Below are 13474 nucleotides of genomic sequence, written 5' to 3'. Positions count from 1 at the left end.
CCTGGTACCAGTGTGTCCATCTCCAGGCTCCCTTCCCCTAAGAATAAAGTCTTTCTCAGCAGTTCGGCTGTGCAGAGCTGAGTGTGCGCTGGGCCGGCCGGCCAGCCAGCATCACCACCTGGGGGGGGGGGGGGGGGCCGGGCATCTGTGGGGCAGAGGCCAGACACCGGAGCAGTCACCACACTGTCACTCAGCTTTATTGTCACGCTGGACACACTCCCAGTGCCCCTCAGGAGGCAGCTTCCTGCAGGGGGCAGTCCTGAGCCAGGCCATGTCCACCACAGGCCAGAACCTGCTGCCCACCCCAGGGTCACGGCCTGGCTGAGAGCCACTCAGCCCCAAAGCCAAGTCCTTGGCACTGCCTGAACCTTCACGAGGGAGGAGAGGAGGGGCCCGCCCTCCTGCCTGCTGGTCTGTTCCCGGGGAAAAGGCGCAAACAGCTGAACTCCCACCCACAGCCAGTGACCGCACAGGGCAGAAGCAAGCCTCTCAGGCCGCGTCCTTTGCCAAGGGTCTTGCTGGGGCTCCAGGGCAGGGGTCCGGGACAGGCCCCCTCCGGCCAGCTCCCCCAGAACCTCCGACACAGGGCACCTGTCTGGCACGGACAGCTGTACGGGGTTGGAGGAGCCGCGAGCAGCGCAGGCAGGGGTGTGCCCCCTGCTGTGGGACGGGAGGGCAAAATGGGCTCACACGTGGGCAGGGAGGGGGCGGCCTAGGACAGAAGCACCAGGGAGCCTCCTCTGGCTCAGCACCAGGCTCCCCCAGGGGCCTCCCCAACACTGAACATGAAAGCTGCACCCTGCCTGTGGGCGGGCACTGTGGTTCAACAGTAACACCCTCGGGTGCCCCAGGATGCCACCCCTCCCCTGCCTCTCAGAGCCGGAGTGGGAAGGAGGGGAAGTCCTGCGGGATTCAGCAGGAAACCTGGGGTGAGGCTAGGGGAGGGTGGCGGCCACGCGGCGGCTCCCTGGCCAGAGGGGGGCTGTGTGGCCAGGAGCGGGAAGGCAGAGCACAAGCACTGACAGGGGTACAGGGGTACAGGGCCCAGCCCAGCCTGACCGCTACCCGTGTCTGTAAACAGGGCCCAGCACAGGGGCCAGGCGCAGAGCGGCCACACGCCCTGGCCGAGGCGGGCCAGCTCCAAACCCCAGAGACCTGGACAGGGTCCCAGAAGCTTCCCATCCTTAAGGCGTTCGGCGGCGGGTGGGCGGCGGGGCCGCTAGGCGGAGTGCAGGGGGATGACAAACTTGCAGCCAAAGGGCGAGTGGTAGCTGATGCCCACCTCCTGGAAGACCTGCTGGGGGATGCCGATGTCGCACAGGTAGACGCGGCCCGCGTGCTCGCCCAGCGGCAGGGGCAGGCCGAGGGCCAGGGACCACTTGGCGTCGATGCCCCGTTCGACCTCGTGCACGGGCGGGTCTATGCTGAGCACCGGCGCGCGGTTCTGGTTGGCCCAGGCCACAGCGGCCTTGTACCAGGGCTGATCCCGCAGGAAGGCGCTCTCGGGGCAATCCAGACAGTTGATGACCAGGTCCACGGGGCTGCTGGGGAGGTCTGCAGGGAGACAGCGCCGCTGACAGGGCCGCAGTGCACCGCCTGCTCTCCAGGCACCGCCCATGCCCTTGGAAGGCTGGCCTGGAGACGCCTCAGCTGCCCCCGCAGGGAGTCCCGTGTGCGCCCAGAGGCCTGCCCGGGACTGGTCCTGCTTGACCACACCCTTCCTCCAGTCCTCCTGCCCCACGATGCCCCCCAGACTGCTCCTCACACTCAACTCTGAGCTGTGCCCCCTGCAGCCACAGCTGACCGCAGCTCCCCTCCGGCACTGACCGCTCCTGCCAGCCCGCGCGGCCGGGCCTGGATTCCCCGATTTCTCCACCCACAGCCTGGCCTTCCACTCCTCCACCCTCCCCTGGGGGCATCTCAGCGCGGCCTCAATGTTTCTGTCCACCGGGGCTCCAGATCCACACTGCCAGCAAGCCCCCACCTGCACAGCCCACCGGTCCCAGCCCCCGCCCCGGCTGAGACAGCACCTCGGTGACTCAGGCCATGACCCACGGAGCCATCCTGAATCCCAGCCCCTCAGCCCGCCGTCTGCTGGCTCCATCTTCAAGATGGATTTGGAAACAGCCCGGGGCCGCCTCCCCACATCTCTCCCACCAGGTCCCTGTTAACACCTCTGCACTCCTGCAGGCTCCTGTCCGGCACTGTGGCGGCCAGGGGGTCTCGTCCCGCCACTTCCTCATGCAGAGCCAAACCCTAGGCCCTGGGGACTCCTGCCCCCCACCCAACACTCCTCCTGCCACCTGGCCGAATGTGTCACGGATTCCTGCTTCCTGACCAGGATGTAAGAGGACGGAAGCTCCCTGGAAGAATGGATTTTAAACATCTGTGGCCATAGCCCTGGCATCAGCAGTGGCTACTCCATAAGTACCCGTGAAATCAACGGGCCTGGAGCTGTCCACGGCAGCCGTGAGAGCAGGAAGCAGGGCTGTGGCACAGGGCACTTCCCCCAGAGGGCTGGCCACACATTGCTGCCTTTCCACCAGCAGCCGCTGGGCGGCGCCAACAGACCAGCTGACCGCCAAGGAAGCGGCAGCTCTCCCAGCCCGGGCAGAGGGCGCACCCACCTTTAAGGCTGGACACTTGCTGGCCCTGGGTCTTGCTGAAGAGAGACAGCTCGTTGGTGATGGACTCCAGCATCTTGACGAAGTTGGGCAAGAAGAGGATGACCTGCACGTCGTGGTTGGCCAGGTGCCGGCCACAGCTTATCCCCTGAGCCCCCTTCACGTGCGGCCCACACAGCAGCGCCACCGTGGGCCTCTGGTGAACGTTTTTGGGGTTCAACCTAGAATGGAATGGAAGCAGTGCCAGCTGCAGCCTCGCCGGTACCCCAGCCGCGGCTCACAAGGCCTGGGCCCCCCTGCAGGCTACGTGACCCCAATGCCACCTTGCTGCCGGGACGGGTACCTGCTGTGGCTCACTCGGTCTGCACCCCGCCTGGCCAACAGTCCCCCGCCCCCACAGCCTTCATGCTCCGCCCCAGCGCGCCTGCACCTGCCCGCTCTCCCCAGCTCACTGGCACTCAGTGGCCCTGCCCTGACAGCTGTCTCCTGGAGCCCAGCTCAACCTCACCTCCCCTGGGCCGGCTCTGCCCGCACTGACCCTCCCTTTCCTCAACTCTAACTCCCAGTCAGTGCCGATTTAGACCGTGCTTTAGGGGCGGGGAGTCACTAATTTGAAAGGCAGAGGGAGGGAGAGAGAAGGAAGGGGGCAGACAGAGGTCTTCCATCCCCTGTTCACTCCCCAAACGCCTGAAACAGCCAGGGCTGGGCCAGGCTTGGGCCAGAAGCCAGAACTCATCCACGTGAATGGCAGGAAGCCGAGCACTGAGCCATCAGCCACCACTCGCAGCTGCTCCAGCAGGGGCTGGGGCTGGACTGCGCCCCGCCACGGGAGGCAGGGGCCGGCACGCAAGCGCAGCTCAGCCCACCCGACTCAGGACGGCTGCCCCGTGCTCATGCCGCTCCAGGTTCCCCCTCCTGAGCACACGTCACGGAGCACCAGCTTCTGTTTCCACGGGTGCCGTGGCTACCAGAGGGCAGCTCGCAGCAGCGGACACACAGCGCCGCACCGGTGTGACCAGAGGCGGCAGCTGCCGTGGAGAAGCGGTCACCTCCAGCCTCCTGCCATTCGAGGCGGAGAGCCGCCCGCTCTCAGAGGCCGAGCGAGCTGTGCAGGGTCAGCCTGCAACTGTGTCGCCTCCGGCAGCACCCGGCTGGCGGGCAGGAGGTCCCTGCTTAGGGCGGAACGGGGACAGTCACTCAGCAGCCTTCCAAAGGCAAGGTGGCAGATGCTGTGTAGCCAAACGGGAGCTCTGTAACCATGCCCTTCCCAAATACACCCCGCAGACAGGCCGGCGGGCACGCACCCCAGGGTGCAGTTTTGTGGGTAACAGCCCTCGGTGCCCTGGAAGCAGTGACACATTTAACTCGGGATCCCTAACTGCGCGTCTGAATGCACACCCCAGCCCCGCCATGCAGCCCCGGCCAGACAAGAGGTGCTACCTGTTGGGTCCTCCGAGAAGGGTCAGTGCCATCTGACTGGCGCACACGCCCGTCACCTCCAGCCTCCGCTCCAGGGTCAGTCCGTGCTTCTCGGCCACCGCCAGGAGCTTTTTGTGCAGCTCGTAGGAAACGCTGGGGACGACCAGGCCAGAGTCTGCAGCACAGGAGGAGGTGAGGGAGGGGGCAGACTCCAGGGAAGCAGGTCCCAACACGGGCGCCCTCTCCCCAGGATCCTGCACCTGGCGACACCTTCAGACCACCCGGCCCTCCCCTCCCCCCCCCCGGATGCAGCAGGCTCCGCCCCTGTGGAGCCCAAGCAGCAGTTCAGCCTCAGCCCACGACAGCTGGGCCGGGAGGCAAAGGGCGCTGCCAGGTGGGGGCCAGCACAGGCCTGAGGGCGGCCTGCTGACCCCTGCAAGACGGCACGCCTCTCCCGAAGCAGGTGCGGCCGTGCTGCCGTGGGCCTTTCCTGCCACCTCCACGGCCCCGTCGGCCCCTCTGCTGCAGAAACCCAGCTGGCCACTTGCTTCCTCAAAGAACCTGTGTCTGTCCCTCACACCACAGGAAGGAACACACCGGAGGGGACATCCGAGCTACCTGGAGACCAGCTGTGTTTTTCATTTAAGGCCAATGAAGACCCCTTTCCAGAGGCGGGGCAAGGCCCAGTCTGAGGCAACAGCATGGCGAGCACCTGGCTCCCCTGGCTCAGAGCGAGTCCACAGCGGCCGGAGTCCCCACAGGGGTCTGCAGGGCCCAGCAGCAGGAGGGGCTGTCCAGGGCGCCCCGGGGGGCACAGCTCAGGAGCAAGTCACACTGGGCCACACCCAGCCGTTTCCATCTGGTGAGGACAGACCGGGCCTCAGCAACGGGGCGGGGGGGCCCTCCATGCAGGGACCCCCTTGCGGCTCCAGCTATCAGAGGTGAGCACACCCCACGTAAGGCCCACAGACCTGGCGCCATTTCTGGTCTGGCCTGACTCCAAAGCACAAACGCTCAGGGAAGTCATCGACCCGGCCACAGCACCAGGTCTGTTCTCAGGGGAAGGCCGGATAATGCACGAGACAAGGACAGAAACAACGCCCAGTGCACCCAAACACACACCATCCTGCCGGCTGTCTTCTGGGCGGAGGCGCCGCGCCTCTGAAAGGCCAGTCTCGTCTACGGCCACACCACCCCGAACGCGCCCCATCTCGTCTGAAAGGCCCGTCTCGGCGACCCAGCAGCTGGCAGTGCTGAGGCTGCAGCCCGGTTCCGTGGAACAGCTGCTCAAAGAGCCACGTGCATGGCCTGCTTCAGACGCACAAGTCAGCAGAGCACAGAACCCAAGAGCAGCGAGCAAGACTGACGCGGGTCTCAAGAGTCCCGAGCTGCCTGGCAAGTCACCCACCTGCCCTCCCGCACCCTGTGTACCCACCTGCCCTCCCACACCCTGTGTGCACCACCTGCTCCTCCCACCCCGTGTGCACCACCTGCCCTCCCACACCCTGTGTGCACCCACCTGCCCCTCCCGCACCCTGTGTACACCACCTGCCCCTCAGGCACCCTGTGTACACCACCTGCCCCTCCCGCACCCTGTGTACACCACCTGCCCCTCAGGCACCCTGTGTACACCACCTGCCCCTCCCGCACCCTGTGTGCACCCACCTGCCCCTCCCGCGCCCTGTGTGTACCCACCTGCCCCTCCCGCGCCCCGTGTACACCACCTGCCCCTCCCACGCCCCGTGTGCACCCACCTGCCCCTCCCGCGCCCTGTGTACACCACCTGCCCCTCCCGCGCCCTGTGTGCACCCACCTGCCCCTCCCGCGCCCTGTGTGCACCACCTGCCCCTCCCGCGCCCTGTGTGCACCCACCTGCCCCTCCCGCGCCCTGTGTACACCACCTGCCCCTCCCGTGCCCTGTGTGTACACCACCTGCCCCTCCCACGCCCTGTGTGTACACCACCTGCCCCTCCCGCACCCTGTGTACACCACCTGCCCCTCCCGCGCCCTGTGTACCCACTTGCCCCTCCCACGCCCTGTGTGTACCCACCTGCCCCTCCCGCACCCTGTGTACACCACCTGCCCCTCCCGCACCCTGTGTGCACCACCTGCCCCTCCCGCGCCCTGTGTACCCACCTGCCCCTCCCACGCCCTGTGTACACCACCTGCCCCTCCCGCGCCCTGTGTACACCACCTGCCCCTCCCGCACCCTGTGTGTACCCACCTGCCCCTCCCGCGCCCTGTGTGCACCCACCTGCCCCTCCCGCGCCCTGTGTGTACCCACCTGCCCCTCCCACGCCCTGTGTACACCACCTGCCCCTCCCACGCCCTGTGTGCACCCACCTGCCCCTCCCGCGCCCTGTGTGCACCACCTGCCCCTCCCGCGCCCTGTGTGCACCCACCTGCCCCTCCCACACCCTGTGTACCCACCTGCCCCTCCCGCGCCCTGTGTGCACCACCTGCCCCTCCCACACCCTGTGTGCACCCACCTGCCCCTCCCACACCCTGTGTACCCACCTGCCCCTCCCGCGCCCTGTGTGCAGTCCCACAAGCCAGGGCCCCCCTCGGCCCCATGTCCGCTCAGTCCTGCCTGGCGCACCTGCACAGGCTCCGGGCAGCGAGTCCTGGGCCCGCCCCGCCCGTCTCCGGCTGAGCGCTCCCCCGCAGCAGGCAGCAGCACTTTGAGCCAGCCTTCCCCCCACAGCCACGTCAGGGCACAGCACTGCCCGTGCCGGTCAAGGGGGCCCGCCTCCGAGCACACCCTCGCTGATCTGGGCCGGGCCGAGGCACGGCAGTGGCCGGCGTATTCCTGCAGCCGAGGGAAAGATAAGGCTGGGAATGCCGTGTGAGCACAAGGCAGCTGCTCGGCGAGCAACAGGCCAGCACCACACGCATTCCTTGCAGACACTGACCAAGTCTGGCCAGTCAGACTGGCTTCTTGGAGACAGGCAGAGGGGTGCACTCAGCTCCCACGAAGAGTGCCAGGAGCCCGCTTGGCAGTGCAGGGGCAAAGCCTGCCAGTGTCCGCACTGGAACTGGGGCCCTCCCGAAAGTGTCCTGAGACCAGATTGGGGAAGGCAGGGTCCCCTCTGAGAGAAGACTGCCTGCAGCCTCCCCTCCCGAGGGGCCCACGCCTCCCCCTCCCCGCACTCTCCTTTCTCTGTCCCAGGGGCTTCCCTGCCAAGTGTCTGCTTTGACGGAGCTCGGTCCTCCCTGGACAGGGCCCTCCGCAGGAAAGGCTGCGTGTCCCCTCTTCTCCCCGAGGACGGGACGCAACCTCCAGCAGGAGGGATCCACAGTGCTCTGTGGCAGGCACTGCCACCCGGGTTCCTCGTGGGACACAGCCTGGATGCAGTGTACACACACACACAGCCCCAGGCCGCCGTGTGAACACGGCTGCAGTCACCCCAAATGCAGCCAGGTGTCAAGTGCATCCCTGAAGAAGGAGCCGCCGTCACACCACTGGCACCTCGTGCAGCCCTTGGCCTCACCACCTGCGCCCACCACGTCCCAGACTCCCTGCCCCAACACCCAGCTTCCTGCTGGCTGCCCTCTTCCCACAGCCTGCCGGCTGCTCCCTCCCCTGGGCTGAAGACACTGCCGCCGCCCCTCCTCTCCCCAGCCTGTAAGCTCCGTGTGCGCAGGTGCCCCCCCCCCCAGTGCCCTCAGCGTGTGGGGGCTCAGGAGTGGACAGGAAGGACGCCCGCAGGCAGACTCCAGGCCCGCTCTGGGCGTCCTGTCAGGACCCAGGTGGGTGTGGCTAGGGTGCTCCTGACTGACCCTGCGCCTCATTCCTCCACCGGAGGAGTTCTGGACCCGGCGGGGGTGGGGGAGCACGTGAGCCGCCAGCTGACCAGTCCTCAGGGCACAACTCTCTCTGCAGCACGGAGGGCTGGTGGACAGCGCCTTCCCCAGCAATCAGACTCGGCCCTGGGCAGGGACAGACTGACGGGGCACACGCCCTGCAGGGCCCCACCCCAATCCTGAAGGCATGTTCGCATAAACCAAACCAGGAACAATCTGCAGGTCAACCGGCCTGGACTCCACAAGATCAAGAAAGACAACCAGGCCAGTGGGACTTTTCTATGTTAAAAGAAAGATATTTAACACCTGCAACGCACAGCAGCTGATTGGAAATACAGCCCTGGCCGGCGCCGCGGCTCACTAGGCTAATCCTCCGCCTGTGGCGCCAGCTCCCCGGGTTCTAGTCCCGGTTGGGGCGCTGGATTCTGTCCCAGTTGCCCCTCTTCCAGGCCAGCTCTCTGCTGTGGCCCGGGAAGGCAGTGGAGGATGGCCCAGGTCCTTGGCCCCTGCACCCACGTGGGAGACCAGGAGGAGGCACCTGGCTCCTGGCTTCGGATCGGTGCAGTGCTGGCTGTGGCGGCCATTTGGGGGGTGAACCAACGAAAAGAAGAAGACCTTTCTCTCTGTCTCGCTCACTGTCTGACAAAAAAAAAAAAAAAAAGGCAGCCCTGAGACAACAGGACAGCAGCGCAGAAGGCTGTGTGTTAGACACTCTGATGTCTGGTATAGGTTTCCCACAGTGTGGTGGTGCAGTGCGATCCATGCCCCACTGAGTATGTGTGGCTGATCTGTGCAGGCGACACAGAGTGGTCCCCTGCACACACACACAAGGTGTGGCCCCTTCAGCCGCTAGTCTAAAGGAGTTAGGAGTTTCCCAGTGTGCTCCACAGCAGTGTGCAGAGGAAGAACACAGCACGGGCCCCTACCTTGCTGGCCCAAAACCAGACCCACGGGAGCACCAGACAGTGCCCGGCAGCCCGAACCCATTACCTGAGCACAGGGGCAAAGGGTGCAAGTGCAGACCGAGGGGTCCCACTCTCGACCTGCTCGATGCGTGCAAAGACCACAGACAGCAAGGGCTCCCCCGGGACACACACCCCACACACAGCAAGGGCTCCCCCGGGGCTGGGACGTGAGACAATGGTAAGGTCCCTGCCTGGAGCCAGAGGCCAGCCTAAGGGCTCTGCGTAGAGCAGTGGGCAGGGCCTGGCTTGCGTTGTGCAAGGTGAGCTCACAGGGCAGGAAGACCGCACAGGGCTGACGTCAGGAGCGAGGGAACCTGTGGGAGCGGCTGGGGGCAGGTCTGCAGGGAGGGATCTGGACCCAGAAGAGGACAGAGTCGAGTCTCCGGCCAGGACTCACACAGGAGAAGCGGCCGCCTGTGTCCCCTCCAGGCTTGAAGTCCTGCGAAGGAAGAGGAGAGGTGGCCCCCACACTGCACGCCTGGCATCTGAATAGCAACTCCACAGGGAGAAATGGACAGCCAAGCCCGCGAGGGCACGGTGAGTCACCCGCTCGGAGGTGCTGAATCTGACAGGGGCTGAGCTGAACTTGACCCCTCTGCCACTCGGGATATTAACCCACCTCTATCAGCAAAGCCGGCGCTGCAGAGACCAGCACCATCCCCAAACCGACCGGCAGCTTCATCAAAACCTCTATCAGGGGCCAGTGTTGCGGCACAGGCTTTAAGCCACCATGTGTGACACTGGTACCCACATGAACTTGGGTTCAAGTCCCAGCTGCTCCGCTTCTGATCCAGCTTCCTGCTAATGGCCTGAGAAGGCAGCAGAGGATGGCCCAAGTGCTTGGGCCCCTCTGCCCACATGGGAGACCCCAGATGGAGTTTCAGGCTCCAGGATTCAGCCTGGCCTAGGCCTGGCCATTGCGGCCACTGGGGGAGTGAACCAGCTGATAGAATATCTGTCTCTTGGCCTTTCAAATGAATAAACAAATCTAAAACAGAACAAAACATCCCTCCACACCACAGTGCACAGGCGGCAGGCCCTCAGCCCTTGGTTGGAGCTTAAACTCCTAAAGCTTTAGCTACAAGGCACTCCCCATGGGAAGCTCATGACTGGGGTAAGAGCCCAACCAAGAAATCTGCCTGAACAGCACCGCTCCGCCCAAAACCCCTAAGACTGTCAAGACTGCCAGTGACCATGGCAGGCCCGAGACCTGCCCACTGGTGACTGGAGCCCAGGCTCACAGTCCTCTTCCTCCACAAGGGCATCTGCTAGCACCCGAGGCTCCCAGAACCAACCGAGTCACTACAGGAGGTGGCCACAGGGACACGACCTCAGAAACTGGCTGGGGAAAAGCCATGGCACTCGGGTCAGGGGTACAGGCAGGACTCTCTCACCTGGCCGCACAGGCCAGGGGGCCGGGGCGGGGCTGCAGGGACCGGGTAGGTATATGGCTGGAGAAGGCGGAACCGGGGGTGCACTGAGGCTGCTGAAGGAGGCCCCGCCCAGCAGGGTCAAGGCCCCAGGGGTCACTTCCATGTGTGAAGCCGGATGTCTTCTTGAATTCTTTCTGTGTACCCCTTGGCCCCGGGGGCGGGGCCGAGCCAGCAGGCAGAGGCAGACAAGCTGTGGCTTGGCCCACGGGGCTGTCACCTCAGGCTCTGACAGGCTCTTTCCAAGACAGGACAGGAAGCCCTAGTCCTGGCTCTCCTCCTTTGCAAGCTGCTCCCTAAGTCTCAGCAGACTGGCATCCTGCAGGCAAGGCTGAGACGGCTCCCGGCCACCCCCCATGTGGGCTTCTAGGGACCTGAGGGCTGAGAGGACTCCGCAGTGGTTAGAAAGAGAAAGTCCACCCTAAGGAGGGGCTCACTAGAACCACTAGAGCCCAGGGAACCAGCGTTCAAGTCACTAAGTCAACACAGCCAAGAACACACGGAGGGCAACAGACCCGCCCCTCCGAAAGGTCAGGGAAATGCAGCAGAGCAGGGGCGGGGCTCAGCACCACCCTGGGAATCAGGCCTTTGGCCCCCTCCTGCGGCCTCTGAATGTGCACACTGGCGCTGTCTGCATATTCACACCCCTGCTGGCGCACAGCAGGAATTCTGCGAAAGGCCACCTCACCTGCAGTCCACATCTGAGGTCAAATACTTACTGCTAACTCTGCAAGCTGGCATTCTGTCTCACTGACTAGCACGGAGCGCCCACACCACTGGGCGCACCCCAGCCCCGACTTCACAGCTCCTCACCTCGGCAACTCCACCACCTGCTTCCTCTGGGCTCTGCCAACTTTCCCATCCAAAATCCTCAGCTGTTTGTCATGGCCGTGGGACAAGCACAGGATGAGCACACAAGGCCCTCCGTGCTGTGGTCCAGAGCTGCTTTCTATCCCGGCCAGCGAGCTTAGGACCAAGCTCTCACAGAGCCCTCTGTTCACACCACTCACCGGCTCCTGCCAAGCCCACCCAGGAGAATCCCCTTCCTCTGCCTGCTGGGCTCCGCCACAGGCACTCCCCAGCTCTGACTGCACACTTGTCCCTGGGCACAGAAGTCATCCGGCAACCTCCCAGTCCACTGGACAACTTGCGGGCAAAGACTGTCTTCCCGTGGCAAATACTCTGAGCGCTGCGTGGAGACTGCTCTCTGGAGACCTCACGCACACCCAGCATTTTACACACACCCAACACACTCAGCCGTGTGCACAGTCTGTCTTCAATCAGGACCCAGACAGGCCTGGTCAGTCCGGGGTGACTGGTGGTCACCATGACGCAGCGGGCAGGTTTGAGCTGGAGGAACATCTGACCACCTGTGGCTGCTGCGGACGGCAGCCCTACCATGGACTCCAAGGGGCTTTGCAGAGAAGGAGGCCTGGGTTACCAAGGGCTGAACTCAGCTGCTTCCTGAACGCATTTTCCGCCATGAGCACTGCCCTGACCCACACAGTGCAGGGAAAACACGGGCACCACCTACTGCGGACCCCACCTGGCAGGAAGGGGAGCAAGCTGCCGGAACCTTGGCCCACGCCACCACCAACGGGCAGCAAACCAAGCACTGGGTGTTCCCGGACACGGATGCTACTAGGGCTCGCTGGGGAGCGATTCAGACACCCCCGAGAATCACTGACCTAAACTGGTCCCCTCCTAAGTCAGCATGACACAGGAGACTGTAGGCTACTCTGCTACCAAGCTGCCCTTCCCCCCACTTCTCCCTCCCCTGGTGCCGCCACCGTCCAGAGAGAAGGGGAGACGGGGTCGGGGAGGGTTTGAGGCAGACTTTCCCTTTCTGCCCTCGTCTGTAAAATGAGAAAACCACCTGGGGACCACGCAACCGAACACCAACCCTCCCTGGCCTGGGGTGTTTGTCCTTGTCCGATCCTCACATCTGGACAGCAGACCCAGCTCTGTGCTACCGGAGCCCTGCCCACCACGGCACCACGGCACACGGCGCACTGCCCAAGGGCTGTCTGCGGAGACAGAAACCAGCTGCAGGGGAAGCGGCTCACCAGGGCTGCCTGGCAAAGGGCTGTTTCCACTCCTGACCTGTTAAGAAGCAGGCGAAACCGGACGGCTCCAGCTCAGTGCAACTGCGTGCTGTATACCTCACGCGGCCATACCGGTTGGCCAAGGCCCAGCACTCGCACTTGGGAGTATGCCAATGGACGGCAACGCTAGGAAAACTGCCTCCCTCACAAGAAGTGCTCAGTTGTTACTAAAACCAAAAGCAGCTGGGCGGGTCGGGTGGGGGTCAGGAAGCAGCAGCGCAGTGGGCGTCTCCACCTCTGTGCCTACATGTCTCAGGCTGTCAGACCGAGAGCCTCTCCCGATCCTCACTGCTGTTCGCAGCCTTCCAGCTACTGCACTCCACACAGACGTGACTGCCCGCGGCTCGGGAACTCCTGCAGCGTGGACACGTCAGGGACAACCCAGTGGCAGCAGGGGCAGCTGGTTTCCTTGTGAGGGCACTCGAAGCAGCAGGCTGTCGGCAGATCAGGCAGTGGCACCAGCCCTAACGGCTGGTAACTGCCTTGGAAAGGTGAAAACCAGCCATTTAAATCACGCCTGACGCAGGGAGGCTGCCTGCCTTCACACAGGGGTAAAATCAAGTCGCTGCAGCGCTGCTGCTTAAGGAGACGACACGCGTCAGGGGACAGGCCCACGAGAGTGTGCCCCGAGAGTGCCCGCGAAGGCGGAGGGGATCCAGCTGGGGCTGTCTCGGCCGCAGCCTGCCTGTTTCTTCCCGGGGAAGGCACGCAGAAGCATCCACACCCAGCAAAGCCAGGCACAAGAGCGCTCTACTGCAGCCTACAGAAAAGCCAGACCCGCGTTTCCTCCAAGTACAATTCTCCCTGCTACAGCCACCAGCATTCCAGACTTTATCCCGGGGCTGGCTCTAGAGCACCACAGGTTAAACCACTGACTGCGACCCCGGCATCCCACACCACAGTGCTGGTTCAGGTCCCAGGTGCTCCACTTCTGATCCAACTCCCCACTAGTGCACCTACTAATGGGAAGGTAGTGGAGGATGGCCCAAGTATTTGGGTCCCTGCCACCCACGTGACAGACCATGATGGAGATCCAGGCTGCACGAGGGCCATTTGAGGAGTGAACCAGCAGATGGACAAGGCCCCCCCCCCCCCCCGTTTATCCCTCTCTCTCACTCTGCCTTTCA

General features: G+C 64.3%; 1 protein-coding gene across 5 annotated transcripts in view; it reads right to left on the bottom strand.

Moving 5' to 3' along the window:
* Positions 1-181: 181 nt before the first annotated feature.
* The window catches only part of EDC3 (enhancer of mRNA decapping 3), a 128324-nt gene continuing 115031 nt past the window's right edge, over positions 182-13474 (bottom strand). For all 5 annotated transcript variants that reach the window (XM_070054668.1, XM_070054669.1, XM_070054670.1 and 2 more), the window contains 3 exons: positions 4065-4218; positions 2628-2845; positions 182-1554 (listed from right to left, as the gene is read on the bottom strand). In XM_070054668.1, the coding sequence (XP_069910769.1) occupies positions 1220-1554; positions 2628-2845; positions 4065-4218 (707 nt within the window). In that variant the 3' untranslated portion in view covers positions 182-1219. The remainder of the gene's footprint in view (positions 1555-2627; positions 2846-4064; positions 4219-13474) is intronic.

This window comes from Oryctolagus cuniculus, chromosome 12 (assembly GCF_964237555.1).
Source record: "Oryctolagus cuniculus chromosome 12, mOryCun1.1, whole genome shotgun sequence".
Classification (NCBI taxonomy): Eukaryota; Metazoa; Chordata; class Mammalia; order Lagomorpha; family Leporidae; genus Oryctolagus; species Oryctolagus cuniculus.
Note: the sequence above shows the minus strand (reverse complement) of the source record. Positions and strands in the feature narration are given on the sequence as shown.